At 39.2% G+C, this 15,975-nt stretch overlaps 1 protein-coding gene across 1 annotated transcript in view; it reads right to left on the reverse strand.

Annotated features, from left to right (window-relative positions):
• LAMA2 (laminin subunit alpha 2) overlaps positions 1 to 15,975 on the reverse strand; it is a 586,243-nt gene that overhangs the window by 109,260 nt on the left and 461,008 nt on the right. The window contains 2 exon segments of the mRNA XM_029049645.2: positions 3,122 to 3,163; positions 3,166 to 3,223. Coding sequence (XP_028905478.1) covers positions 3,122 to 3,163; positions 3,166 to 3,223 — 100 coding nt within the window.

Consider the following 15,975-nt stretch of genomic DNA (forward strand, 5'->3'; position numbering starts at 1 on the left):
TTCCAAGTGCTTAGTACAGTGCTCTGCACATAGTAAGCGTCAATAAACGATTGAATGAATGAATAATCCTGGCTCCACTACTTCAGCTGTGTGATTTGGGCAAGTCATTTAAATTCTTTGTGTCTCAGTTACCTCATCAGTAAAATGGGGATTAAGACTGTGATCCCATGTGGGACAACCTGTTTAATAATGTTGGTATTTGTTAAGTGCTTACTACATGCAGACCTCTTTTCTAAGTGCTGGGGTAGATACAGGGGAATGAGGTTGTCCTACGTGAGGCTCACAGTCTTCACCCCATTTTACAGATGAGGGAACTGAGGCACAGAGAAGTGAAGTGACTTGCCCACAGTAACACAGCTGACAAGGGATTCAACCCATGACCTCTGACTCCCAATCGGGGCTCTTTCCACTGAGCCCGCTGTTTCTCTGATTACTGATTACCCTTTATCTACCCAATACTTAGAACAGTTTGTGGCACATAGCGCTTAACAAATACCATTCTAATTATACAAGGTAATTAGATTCGACACAATCCCTGTCCCATATGGGACTCATAGTTTAAGAGGGAACGAGAACATGATTTTATCCCCATTTTTACAAGTAAGGAAACTGCGATCCAGTTAAGGTTAAGTAATTTGCTCAAGATTACATAGTAATAAATAATGATGATGATGATGATGGCATTTGTTTAGCACTTACTATATGCCAAGCACTCTTCTAAGCGCGGGGGAGATATAAGGTAATCAGGTTGCCCCACATGTGACTCACAGTCTTAATGCCCATTTTACAGATGAGGTAACTGAGGCACAGAGAAGTTAAGTGACTTGCCCAAAGTCACACAGCAGACAAGTGATGGAGCCAGGATTAGAACCATGACCTCTGACTCCCAAGCCCGGGCTCTTGCCACTTGAAAACTGATACTCAAACCTGGGTCTCCTGATTGATCTTTTGGTCTTTCCAGTAGACCATGCAAAAACTTAGTTTTTTGACTTGCATTCAGCTTCTGGTCAACTTTGTTTTTCTTCTCCTAATGGTACTGCATTATACTTGTGCCTTATAGCTTCCATACTATTGTTACAGTACCAAGTTCCCAATTTATCTTAATCACTTTTAATTCTATTCATGCCTCCAAAGTGTTGGCCTCTGCACCAACTTATCACTTGCAAATTTCATGGGCAACCTCTCAATTTTCAATTGTATCATCCATAAGGACACTGTCTAGAAAGAAACACATGGACTGATCTTTTGGGATGCCATGTGATACATCCACTTAATACAAGGAGTCTTTTAAAGAACATGAAACATATAGGTGACACTTCCCTGAATATAGGCATATCTGATTTTAGAAGCCTTTAATGCAGTTATTGCATAGGCTGGTATTTTTGGACTGGGATGTCAGAGAAGACATATTTTCAATATGAAAGATTTTTAGATAAAAATCTAAACTGTAGGACTTTGCTGAAATTACAATACATGCTTACGATATTAACATTTGATATGTTGTAATAAACATTCTGGTATGCCCAAAGGTCTCAGTGACTAAGTTGATTGTGTTGTGCAAGTCACGTTATTGCCCGTTTGGGTTTTCTACACTGAAATGTCTTGAATTGATCTGTATTGGAATAGCCTAAATTAATTTCTAGTTTAAATGCTGAATAAGGTGGACTGCAAACAATCTTGATAGTGAAATGAGTCCTATAGATTAAAGATTTCTAGAATTCCATTTCTGTAGCAACACAGTGGAGTTCAATTACCTTACAAGGGAACTTCAAAATCTTAAATTTGGTGAAACATTTAGATTTATCATGTTACTATTACTTTGAGTGTAGAAAAATAATTAAAACTTCCTGTTAGACTACAGACTAAAGGAATACATATGCCTGGCTTGAGAATTGGCTGTGCTTAATGACAATACACATGAAAGGGTAATAATAATAATTATAGTATTTAAGTGCTTAATATGTGCTAAGCACTGCTCTAAGCAATAAAGTAGATACAAGGTAATCAGGTTGGACACAGACCCTATCCCACATGGAGCTGACAGTCTTAATTCTCACTTTATAGATGAGGGAACTGAGGCACAGAGGAATGAAGTGACTTGTCCAAAGTCACACAGCAAACAAGTGGCAAAGCCAGAATTAGAACTCACATCCTCTGACTCTCAAGCACTTGCTCTTGCCACTAGGCCACTTTTAAGGACGCAATGAAACAGAGTCCCTTGAAGACTGGGAAACAGCTGCATCGGGCAGAATAGCCTATCACTAAAGAAAGGAATGACTGTGTGTGTAGTATTTATGTATATACATATATACACACACACACACACATATGTACACACACATATGTACACACACACACATATACATATGTATATATATTTATAAATGTTGGTATTTGTTAAGCGCTTACTTCGTGCAGAGCAATGTTAGGCGCTGGGGTAGATACAGGGCAACCAGGTTGCCTCACGTGAGGATCACAGTCTTCATCCCCATTTTACAGATGAGGAACTGAGGACAAGAATGAAGTAACTTGCCCATAGTCACATAGCTGACCAGGGGCAGAGTCGGAATACGAACCCATGACCTCTGACTCCCAAACCCGAGCTCTTTCCACTGAACCAGCTGCTTCTCTATGGCCACGTCCTGCCTCTGGCCTGGAATGCCCTCCATCTTCACATCTACCAACTTACTCTCTTCCCCTCTTCAAAGCCCTACTGAGAGCTCACCTCCTCCAGGAGGTCTTCCCAGACTGAGCCCTCCCTTTCCCTCTGTCCCTCCTCCTTCCCATCACCCCTACTCCTCCCTCTGCTCTTTCCCCTTCCCCTCCCCACAGCATTGTGCTATATTTGTATATATTTTTATTACTTTATTTATTAATGATGTATATATCTGATTCTATTTATCTCGATGGTATTGATGCCTACTTGTTTCGTTTTGCTGTTTGTCTCCCCCTTTTAGACTGTGAGCCTGTTGTTGGGCAGGATTGTCTCTGTTGCCGAATTCCAAGCGCTTAGTACAGTGCTCTGCAAACAGTAAGCGTTCATTAAATACGATTGAATGAATGAATATTAACTTTTACACAGTTGATCTTTAAATAATAATGAAAAGTATTGGGCACTTACCTTTAACAGAGTTTGCTAACTTCTTAGCCTCATTAAGAATTTGAAGCTTTTCTGAAGAGCACCTTTCGCTCCATCTTTCAATGATCCTTGAGGATCAGATGCCTACAGGCAAAAAAAAAGGGTCAGGGATTCAAAAAAATTCCTTTCAATTAAAAATGCCAAACCTCTTTTAAAGCTTAGAAGACACAATACCTCAATGTAGTCATGGAATTCTTTAAGAGACTAAACAATGCATTTTTATTTTTTCCCACTTACCTTTCATTACTCACGTAGGTAGGGAATACAATTTTAAATGGTGCTTTGTTGTATGTTTATTATATTAATACAGGCAACAAAGGCTCACGTTTAATGATAATGGTCCAGTTGTAATAGGACACAAGTTAATTATCAATAAAGATGCTGAGTCTGTTAATATGTCAGGTAGTTTTCTATTGTTGCTGTATTGTTTTCCCAAGGGCTTAGTATAGTGCTCTGCAATAAGTACAATAAATGTTAACAATATGACTGAATGAACACTGTGTGACCTTGGGCAAGTCATTTACTTTTCCGTGCTTCAAATATCTCATCTGTAAAATGGGATTGACACTGTGAGCCCCATGTGGGACAAGGACTGTGTCCAACTCTATTTGCTTGTATCCACTCCAGTGCTTAGTATAGGGCCTGTACTTATTAAGTCCTCAACAAATACCATTATTATTATTCTCAACTGTAAATGGGATTCAATACCTGTTCTCCCTCCTATTGATCCTGCTAACCCCTTGTGGCAGAGACTGTCTCCACCTGGATTAATGCCTCCAACTGGATTAAAAGCTATCCTAGCTTTAGAACAGTGCTTGAAACATAGTAAGCACCTAACAAATACCATAAAAAAATGACTGCATCACAGTCCCAATGCTGTATAATTGACTGGAAGTTCGTCCTGTAGATTGTAAGCTCATTGTGGCAGGGAATTAACGACCAACTCTGTTACATTGTACTCTCCAAGCACTTTGGACAACGCTCTGCACATAGTAGTACTCATTAAATATGATCAAGTGATTGATTAGCAGCATTACCCAGGAAGCAATTGCCTTGGTAGCTGCTGTGGTCTTTGCATCAAGGTAGCTGGCCATCTTCCAGGATTCCTGCAGTGTCTATAGACCTCACTCATCCCCTGGTAAATTCTTTGGCCAGAAACTTACATCATTAAGGGCAAACCCCAGCAGGCACTCCAATCCTTGCAATCAGAACTAGAACTCAGGACTTTGGTTTCCAGATCAGTACTCTTTCCACTGGACCAGCAGGTGGAAAATAAGGGACAATAGTATAATAACATGAGTGAATAATTATGGACTGGAATTATGTTCATCTCCTTTCTGTTGAGGAAGAATCTTGTAATAAAAGTCAAATCCAATTGCAGTGACTTAATTCAGATAAAGAATTCTTATTCTATAAAGGACTCAAGAGCACTAATATTTATTGTTCAAGTTATGAGCACGATTATGGGTCATTCTGGACATAGCATACACTTTAGGTCTTCAACATTATGTGGTTTATAAGTAAATTTCTCTCTCATAGCCATTACCTCAAAAATGAATATCTTTTAGCAGAGAGAAAGACTTGTGGCCAAATCAAACTCTAAGAGCTATAAAGTTATACATATGACTTCCACCAAAATCTAAGTTATTCATTTGTTATCTTATTAAACAAAGACCTGATTAGTCACACAATTTCCATAAATTATACATCATGTAATTTCAATGAATACATTCAACCCAAAAGGAGGGAAAGTAGAAAGGACAAGGAAAATATTTGGGTTGGTGCTTATGTCCACCACAAAAATTTGGTAGGATTTCCAAGAGGAAAGCCTAGTCTTGGGGAATGATCTCTGAGGAAACATTACAGCCAGGTTAAACTGGCTACGAAAAAGGTTTAATTTTGATCCCACATTCATCAAGTCAACTCAGCATGAAGGTGATTAAGAATCAAACGATGGTATTTTACTGAGCACTTACTGTGTGCAGAGCACTGTACTAAGCACTTGGAGAGTACATGTAAACGATATAAAGTACATTCCTGCCACAATGACTTACAGTCTAGACGACAGCATACTGAATGCTTGGTTGCATTCTCTGGATTCATTCATTCAATCATATTCTTAGATTTCTGTGTGCAGCGACTGTATAAGTGTTTGAAGTACAGTTCAGCAAACAGATAACTGGATGTTACCAGGAGTCTTCTATGGTATTTATTATTAGTAGTAGTATAATAATGATTATGACATTTAATGCTTACTATTGCCAAAACTGCTCTAAATGCTGGGGTAGATATACAAGGTACTAGGTTGTCCCTGTGGGCTCACAGTCTAATCCATTTTTACAGATGAGGGAACTGAGGCACAGAGAAGTGAAGTGCCTTGCTAAGGTTACAAAGCAGACAAGTGGCGGAGCTGGGATTAGAACCCATGTCCTCTAACTCCCAAGCCCGTGCTCTTTCCCCTAAGCCACGCTGCTTACTATGTGCCTACCACTGTTCTAAACACTAGGGTACCTACAAAGTAATCATGTTAGACAGAGTTCATGTCCCACATGGAGCTCAAAGTCTTAATCCCCATTTTACAGATGAGGTAACTGAGGCACAGAGAAGTTAAGCAACTTGCCCAGGTTCACACAGCAAACAGTGGAGCCAGGCAGTACTAGAACAGAGGACCTTCTGACTCTCAGGCCCATGCTATTTCCACTAGGCCATGCTGAGTCTCCATGGAAATGCTGGAAATCCCAAGACATTAAAGCAGTTCTTTTAAATCCAGCTCACTAGAGACGAGCAAGATATTCTAGAAGCTCAAAAGCCGCTACACCACTTATATGAAAGTACACACTTTAATGAAAAGTCATGGATGTTGGCATTCCATGTTTAGAGGGCAAGACCATCAGTGGCACTAATAACTAACAGGCTATGGTTGAATGGAGCTAATTCAGCCTGCAGAAGGTTTGAGGGTCCCTTTTCCTTATGATTTAGGAAGTCAATGAAGCGCAGCGACAATTTCAGGACTAGTGATGAAGCACTTAGCTGAGTTTTTTTCAAGCTAAGTATACCTTATAAATATTCATGAGCATCTTCATCAATTTCCTGGCCTGGCTGTGCAGGATGTGTGTCACCCAAATTATATTCTTGGTGTTTTAAATTACAATGCTTTATTCAGTTCCCTAGTAGCTACATTTTAACTTGAGTAGACACATTTTTATACCAAATACTCATGTTCTAATAATTTACACATAAAATATCACAAGAAAATCATGAAGAAAAAAAAACACATTAATTGGCACTGTAACCAATATGAAGCCCTACTATTTATATTACTAATGATCATATTCATTAAGTGCTTATGTGCCAGGCACTCTGCTAAACAGTGTCATAAAAGCAAAATTGTTCTCACATACCTTTTAAAATGGGCAAGTTGTATTCTTTCTAATAATTACTGAAAACTATGCCTCATGTGTAATTTTTGGGCACTTTATACTATAGAAAAGAGCTGTAGAGGCAGATGATCAGTTTTCTTAGAGTAAAGTGGTTTATTCACCCTTTCCCCTTGAATTATGGGAAGCTTCCTGGAGGAGAGGGAATATGAACAAAATTTTGAAAAAGGGGAGTGAGCAGTTTGATGGAAATGAAGAGGGTCATGACTCTTTGGTCAAAGATAACAGCATAAAAGGAGATATAAAAGAGAAAGGGGGAGAAAAGAGTGTGAGAGAAAAATAAGCCCAAAATGTAAACACTGGTGAGAAGGGGTTCAACATATAGATGCAGTTGGCTGTTTGATTAACTTTTCTTAAATAATATATGCTTCTTCAATAGAAAATGGTTTCCTAAATTAATTAGGTCCACAAAATAACATGTCAAAAATTTTTCAGGTAATTCAGGCCAAATCTATTTTTGGCCTTTGTGGTTTGATACTAGAGATCTAGCTTTGCATTAACAAATGGAAGATCCCATATGACGGGTCTGGCACATACCCTGTAGCATAAAGAAGATCCCTGGGAATGTTTAGCTATGGAGGGATGATCTATTTTCTAAAATATCTGGGAAAAAACAAACTTCATGGAGTCAGGGAAGGAAATGTGTCAAGTTATTCCCCAAAGACACTCCCTCTCCACTCCTCTGAGGAGTAACAACAAATTTTATTTCCCATTTAAATCATCACAAAGAACAGTGTATTAGGACATATAACAATACTATTTGCTAAATGCTTACTATGTGCCACATGTTATACGAAGTGCTGAGGTAAACACAAGACAATCAGGTCCCTCAAATGACTCACAGTTTAAGTAGGAGGAAGAACATGTACTGAAATCTCCATTTTGCAGATGAGGGAACACAGGTACAGAGAAGTTAGTGACTTGCCCAAGGTAACATAGCAGAAAAGCATCAGGATCAGAATTAGAACCCAGGGCCTCTGATGCTCAGGCCTATATACTTTCCACTAGGCCACAGTGTTAATGAAGGAACAATGTATAAAGTGAGCACATTATCTGTGCTTCCTCAAAGGATGAAATTTCAATGCAGGGAAGTAGGTTAGACATTAGGAAATACATTTTTATACAAAAGGTCTGTGAGACAAAGAAGAACCCTGCCTCTCACAGTTAGTCCAAGTGAAATTCTGATCACAGGCAGTGGAAAGGCTTAGCTAACTTTTTGAGATTCCTTTAATTCTTTAATTACAAAAGCTAGCTGCCCAAGTTATGAGAGACATACTTACTGACTCCCAAAGATAAGCACATCCAAGAGACACTTACAAAGTGAAGCAATAGTGTAGTTTAATGGGGAGTATCTCCAAGTGCACTCATAGTTTTTGGGAACATGTGGTTTAGGAATTTGGGGTCCTGCATGTATGACATCTCAGACGAATGACAAATTATTATTCAGAAGAGATGACATTGTTCATTAGCTTCATAGCTGCTGAATCAATTGTGACTGAACATTTTTCTTTCTGCCATCAGAAACAGAAATGGTATTTTAATTGCAATGACTGTAGTCATTTAGAGAAGTCAGCAAGGTTGTCTGGCTGGCCATTAAAACATTTATTGAGAGACTGAAGTGGAAAGGTCTTATTTGCCAAGGAAGACCAAGAACAGAGTTGAGAAAGGAGTTAATTAAGTCTTTGCTGGCATTCCTCTTAAACCTTTAATGGCAGTATATAGAAAGCAAATATTAGCATAACTCCTTATAGAGAAATATAGTCTAATCAGAAAACATCATTAAATCAATATGCTCTTTTAGAACAGGACTCATCAATTTCAAAAAACAAATATTAAATAAGATAGACAGGAGAATCTACTGTCTGAATGTATGTATGGCCAAACATACATTCAAAACATCCTCGTGTTTCAACAGAGCCTTTTAATTAGACCTAATGATATTCTGAATTGCATGGTAACTCCACAAAGAGAGTACGATGAAGCTCTCCAATCTCTCAAAAGCAGAGAAATGATGCCAATTTAAAACACTCAAGATTAAAAAAGGAAACGGATGAGACTTTCATGATGCCTTATAAAATTAGTGGTCCTGCATTTTTTCCAGTACTGTTGGGGTTACAAGAAATGGTTGAAAATCACAATACTGCCTGAGCTGGATTCTCTCTCCAACTCTGTATTCCTTGCTTCAGCTATTTTCTCTTCTTTTGACCCAATCTTCATCCTGCTCCTGAAGTTGAATTACTCTCACCTCTTCTTGTCCTGCTGAGATCATCATCAACAACAATAGCAGCTTTTACTAACTACCTATTACGTAAGCAGGACACACAATTAGGTGTTTGGGTCCCCATGGGGCCTGCCACACAAATGTGAGAAGTGTTCCTCATTAGAGTGAAAGCTCTTCGTGGGCTGGTAACATGTGGTAACATGTGAAAGCTCTTCGTGGGCAGGTAGCATGTGAAAGCCCCTAAATTTTCAGATCTTCATCTTTCCTCTTCCATATTTCACTTACCTTTCAATGGTTTCAACTGTCCAATTTGGCTTGAAAACATTTAATAGGAAGAAAAGGCTTGCTCTCTGCTCCCCAGGAGCTTATAATCTATTTGCATAGATTGAGGTAGATATAAATGATATTAATGATGAAATTAAAAAGAATTAAATACAGAAAGAAATGATGGGAACAATGTATGAGCTGTGGTCCTGAAAACCCAAATCCTACAACCTGCTCTGAGGAATTGATTGTAATTCTAATCTTTTGCATAGCACCACTCACTGTCTCTTGACTTTGCCAGTCATCATCCTAGTGAATACATTATTCATCATTTCTTCATTTCAAAATCACTCTCTGTAATCCAGTTACTCACCCTCTCCTCTAGACTGTAAGCTTGTTGTGGGGAGAGAACAAGTCGGCCAACTCTGTTGTACTGTGCTCTCCCAAGTGCTTAGTACAGTGCTCTGCACATAGTAAGTACTCAATAAATATGACTGATGATGATGTTTACAAGTAAAATATTCCCCAAACTCCCTCATCTTTAAGGAACGTTTTTCCTTCAACAGTGTTTTTACCCAGCAAACCCATCTGATTTTTGTGCTCCAACTCTGTACCTTTACATCCCAATGTCTTAGAGAGGGAAATTGATTCCAAGTCATTCTTAAGTGGAATCAGAATGACAGTCTTAAACCTTTGCTGCTTAAAACAACTAAATCTCCCACAATGAAAAGGATAGTCATTACAATAATGAGGTTATTAATTACTTACTTATACAGGCGCTTACTATGTGTCAAGGAAAGTGTTTAATGTTGGGGTAGATATAAGCTAATTAGAACAGAAACAGTCCCTGACCCACAGAGGTCTCACAGTCCAAGAGGGAGAGAGAGCAGATTTACCCTATTTTACAGATGATGAAACTGAGGCCCCATTTCCAAGTCCCATGCTCTTCTCATACTGCCTCCCACTGGCAGTAATCAATTCAAGAGTTCATGAATTAAATGAATTTGATTAGCAGGCCATCTCAGTTTAAGATTAAAGCAAAGGACACACTTCCAGTCATAAGGCTTTTAATAAATTCATGGAGAAGTCTACGAGAAGTTATAGATGGAATAATAACTGTGGTATTGGTTAAGGGCTTACTGTGTGCCAGGCACTGTACTAAGCGCTGGGGTGGATACAAGCAAATCGGGTTGGATACAGTCTCTGCCCCCTGGGGGCTTAGTGTCAATCCCCATTTTACAGATGAGGAAACTGAGGCACAGAGAAGTGACAGAACAGACAAATGGCAGAGCCAGGATTAGAACCCAAGAGCTTCTGACTTCAAGGTCTCTGCTCTATTCACTCCACGATGGTGCTTAGGAAAGTTAGAAGGTTCATCCTTAGCCATCAACACGTCAAGGATTCAATAGATGTCGCTTTCAATCAAGTAGTCTTTTGGTGTCCCTCTTGAGGACAGAAACCTAGGCTAGATGGACATGGCCTGTTCTAATAAAGACCTTGCTCATAGAAAACAATGTTTTTACACATTGGCTTCATGCTTTTCCCTTTGACCCCACTAGAGAGCCTTAGTCTAGGCCTAGGTCATCTTTTCTCTACTCTGATTATATAATGGTACGATACACTCATCTTTTCTTGGTTAGTCTTCCGCTTTTCACTCCTCCATGCTTCAGTTGATCTTGAATGCTGAGTTATCTTCTTTCCTGGCTTTTACTCATATCAGTGCATAAACATCCCAATCCCCTGTCTACTTTGGGATCTGGCTCCAATCATCCCAATTCCCTTTCTACTTTGAGATCCGAGCGGCTGGCTGGGTGCACATTCTGGAACTGGCAATCCCTAGTATTCCAGGGAATGATAATTCTAGGGCTGGCGTGCTCCAGGATGTCCCAAATGCCTTTCCTCCCACCTCCTGCATAGGGAAGTGCTGCTTCGGTCTGAGCCCAACACAGAGAGGTAGCAACTGTGAAATTTATCCATCCTCTGTCTCATTCCCCAGTTTCTGCAAATGCAATTTTAATTCCCAGACAGTCAAGTACACTATTTTCCATATTTTAAAAATACTGAAATGGGTAAATTTTATCTGTAAATAAATGGGCCTTCATTTTTTTTTTTTCCGGGCAGGTTCTTTGTTTTAAAGATACAAGCTGAAATGGATGAACGATACTTTTTTTTCCCTGCCATCCTCACTTTAAATATGTGAATCTAAGTGGTGAGGTAACAGCCAACTCTTTTATCATGATTCAACTTTTTCAGACAGCTACACTGATCAACTCCATCCCCAAGAGGAATAATAGGTTATGAAAAACTCTTTGAAGAATGGTGACCCTTCACCTCTGATGAATTTATTTTGCTTTCCACAGGAAGAAGGAATCCATCACATAAAGCATGTGCAGAACTCTGCTGCCATCCTTTTAAATAGCTCTTATACTCCTCTATTAAGCTTCCTTAAGAACCTTTCACTTATTCCTTTTTAAAGGCTTCTTCAATTGGAAATTGATAAACCACAGGGCCTTTGCCATCATTCTATTTAAAATACACACACTACAAGATAGGGAGATCTGCTTATCTACTGCAAGATTGGACTATGAATTGCACCTTGTCTTTTCTTCCTCAGCTTTAAATGGGTAGTCACTCATTTCATCCATCCCCTACCTTTTGAAATCATAACGCCTATAATGTATACGTAACATACAGAAAGTTGGGAATATCCTACCTTCGGCAGATCTAGTGAATGGGACTAAAACAAGCTTCTTCTGACAAGCATTCCCTTAACCACCTCCTCAGTAGGGAGGGATAAATATTGTAGTTGATTCATCTTACAAGAGGAGTAATAGTATTTCTAATATGCAATACAGGTCCATAAGAAACTAGCATGTATATTGCAAAACACTCTGTTCCTATTACTAATCCTCCTACCCAATCTGGTTGGTGATAAGACAACTTCAGATCCATTCACCCAATGAACAAATAATCATAATAATACTAATTATAATAATTTAAAAAATAATATCCATAAAAAATTAGCAACATCCTAAACACTGGAGTAGATACAAGATAATTAGGTTGGATACAATTCTTGTTCCATATGAGGCTTACTATGGAGAGAGATCAGATATGTAATCCCCATTAAACAGATGAGGAAATTGAATCTTGGACCTAGAGAGAAAAGGGCACATATGTGTTTCTTATTCTCTATAGCACCTAGAGACTTGAGGGTCCTATCCTATTTTCTGAATTCCCACTGAAAAGTATCAAAACTTTCTCAGAACTAGTGGAAGTACAGTTTCAGGAAAAAAAAAACACAAAAAAGGTTCCTCCTTATATTGAACAGTTTCTCAGCATCTTTCCTCTGCCCATACCGAAAATAGGGGGCCTCAGATCCACAGGTGGGTGTGTTTTTTTTCCTCCAAATTTAGGTTCTCCTAAGTCCTGAGTGGAGAAATCAGAGCAAAATAATAATTGTAGCATTTGCTAAACACTTACAATGTACTGTGCACTGTAATCAGTACTGGGTAGATACCATAATGTAGTGGATAGAGTATGGACTTGGGAGTCAGGAGGTCATGAGTCCCAATCCTAGTTCCGCCACTTGTCTCCTCTGTGAACTTGGGCAAGCCAATTTACTTCTCTGTACCTCAGTTACCTCATCTGTAAAATGGGGATTCAGACTGTGAGCCCCACATTAGACAGGGACAGTGTCCAACCAGTGCTTAGTAAAGTGCCTCTCACATAGTGAGCCCTTAAAAAAGTCATAATTTTTAATTATCATTATTATTAGGATGGACACACTTCCTGACCCACATGACTGCTCACATTTTATTATTCATCTATTTATTTTATTAATGTCTGTTTCCCTCTCTAGATTGTGAGCTTGCTGTGGTCAGGAAATGTGTCTGATGTTATATTGAACTCTCCCAAGCACTCAGTACAGTGTTTTGCACACAGTAAGCACTCAATAAATATGATTAATTATAACAATAATTTTAAGCAATCCAAGTATTTTCATGAGGTCCTTGTCTCCTCTTCCTCTCACTTCTAATATCAAGAGTCAAAGAGTTAACTTTAACTTTCCCTTTAACTTTCCTGCCTGAGAATTAAAACTTTCCCATGATTTTGCCAAGAGGGATGGAAGACCAGTAGCTTCACCTCCTTGGAGAAGAACACCAACAGTGGGTTTCAACTCCAGAGATCTCCCCACAGCCCACCTCCATCTCTTTCAGCTCCATTCTTTCTTTTCTGCTCTCTTTCCCATCCATTCTCTACTCCATCCTAATCTATCCTCCTCGAACTCTCAGCTACCTTTGACACTGTTGACTATCCCCTTCTCCTGGAAATATTATTCAGCCTTGGCTTCACTGATGTTGTCCTCTTTTGGTTGTCCTCCTATTTCTTTGGCTGCTCATGCTCAGTCCCTTTCACAGCCTCCTCCTCTGTCTCCCAACTACTAACTGTGGATGTCCCTCAAGGTTAAGTCCCAGGTCCTCTTTTATTCTCCAAATTTGCTCACATGGCTTCAACTACAATCTGTATGGAGATAATTCCCAAATCTACATCTTCAGGCCTGAACCCTCTCCCCCTCTGCAGTCTCGCATTTCCTCCTGCCTTCAAGACAGCTCTACTTGAATGTCCTGCCAACACCTTTAACCCAACAGGTCCAAAACAGAACTCCTTATCATCCCTCCAAAGCCCTGTCCTCCTCCTGACTTTCCCATCACTGTAGATGGCACCACCATCTTTCCTATCTCACAAGCCTGTAAACTTGGCATTAACCTTATCTCCTCTTTCACTCAAGCTAGCATCCTTCCTGTCTCACAAGCCTGTTAACTTGGTATTATCCTTGTCTCCCCTCTCATTCAAGTCACAAATTCAATCTAACACCAAATCCTGTTGGCTCAGCCTGCACAACATCACTAAAATTCACCCTTTCCTCACTATCCAAACTACTACCATGTTAGTCCAAGCACTTCTCCTATCCCATCTTGATTACCATATCAGCCTCTTTGCTGACCTCCCTGAATCCTATCTCTCCCCATTCCAGTCCATACTTCACTCTGCTGCCTGAATCATTTTTTCTATAAAAACATTCAGTCCATGTTTACCCACTCCTAAAGAATCTCTAGTAGTTTCCCATCCACAGCCACATCAAAGAGAAACACCTTACCATCAGCTTTAATGCTCTCAATCACCTTGCCCCCTTCTACCTCACCTCACTACTCTCCTACTAAAACACAGCCTGCACACTATGCTCCTCTAATGCCAAGCTTCTCACCATACCTTGATCTCCTCTAATTTACCGCTGACCTGTCACCCACATCCTGCCTCTGGAGTGGAACATCCTTCTTATCCTACAGATAATTACTCTCAGCTGCTTCAAAGCCTTATTGAAGGCACATCTCCAAGAGGCATTCCCTGACAAAGCCCTCCTTTCCTCTTCTCCCACTTTCTTCTGCACCACCTTGACTTGTTTCCTTTAATATCCCCCACTTTCAGCTCCATAGCACTTATGTATATATCTGTAATTTTATTTATATTAATAGCTGGCTCCCATTCTGTAAGCTTGCTGTGGGCAAGAAATATGTCGGTTATACTATACTCTTCCCAGGGTTTAGTAGAGTGCTGTGAACACAAGAAATATGATTGACTAATTACAGGTATGTCCATCTAAGAAAGGGGAGCAACAAGAGAATAAGAAGGAGGGAAGTAAGAAGAGCAGTGGATACACTGAAATCCTTGTTTCTATTGTTATTTCTCTCGATACAATATTACCCATCTACTTCTTTCCCCCACATCGAAGTCTCTTTCAAATGTTCTAAGCTCTTTCTCACGGTTCAGTAATTGGCTGCTTTACTGCCCACCAAATATATGTCCTTTCCTATCATAATGAAATTGCCTGCTTTGTTTCCGGACTAGTGTATATATCTTTCTTCTGATTCAATGATTTCTAATAGATACATTCCTCTTCGTCTGGGCCAGGCTAAAAGGATTAAAGGTCCTTCTGCATTGTTAAATGCTGAATTCTCATGGATAAATGATCCCTTTATGCTTCATTCATCCATATGTATCTCTTGCTCTAGTAATAATCCCAAGTCCCAGTATTGAAAAGCCAACCCTATCTTGATAATGACTCAATTTGATGTTTGTCAAGGACTAATTTTCAGTCAACGTAAGTGGGCTAAGATGACATTAAAATATATAGGTTCCTCATTTAGCACCCATATGATCTGTGACTCTTCTTATAGTTCCCATTATCTCCTAGGAAATAGTCTGTCTGATTTCATTTTACCTGGAAACTAGAGGTAAGTCAACTACTTTCAATGGTAGTTTTATGTGAACTCATTTCCTTAATTATCATTATTCAGGAGATTTAATAATTTTCTCATTTGCAAAATGGGGGCAGTATTACTGATAGATCTTCCTGCAAACCCAGGAAGAAAAATTAGACAATGAAAAGCTTCATTCTATCAAGTGCTATATATCTGGTAAATAATAGCAGTTCTGCGAGGAGCAAAGGTAAATCTGCTTTGCTCCATGGACCTATTTTGTGTATTTCTCTATCCAAAATGTTCTCTCAGGATTTCTTATATTTCCCTTGTCCATAGAGAGGTCAAAATGTAATGAACAATGTTATTTTATAGACACTCATGCTTTTATTACCCATTGGAATATGTATATTTTTGGGATATGGAAAGCAAAATAGGCATCATCTGGAGAAGGAGATTGAAAACAAATTCAAAGGAATGGTTTCATAAGTATATAAAGCCTTGGTGAGCCCTTATTTGGAATATTTTGGGTAATTCAGGGAAGCAACATGTCTATTGGAAAGAGTACGGGCTCGGGAGTCAGGGGATCTCAGTTTTACTCTTGGCTCTGTCACTTGCTTGCTGTGTGAACTTGGATAAGTCACTTAACTTGTC

The sequence above is a fragment of the Ornithorhynchus anatinus genome, chromosome 2, assembly GCF_004115215.2.
Source record: "Ornithorhynchus anatinus isolate Pmale09 chromosome 2, mOrnAna1.pri.v4, whole genome shotgun sequence".
NCBI lineage: Eukaryota > Metazoa > Chordata > Mammalia > Monotremata > Ornithorhynchidae > Ornithorhynchus > Ornithorhynchus anatinus.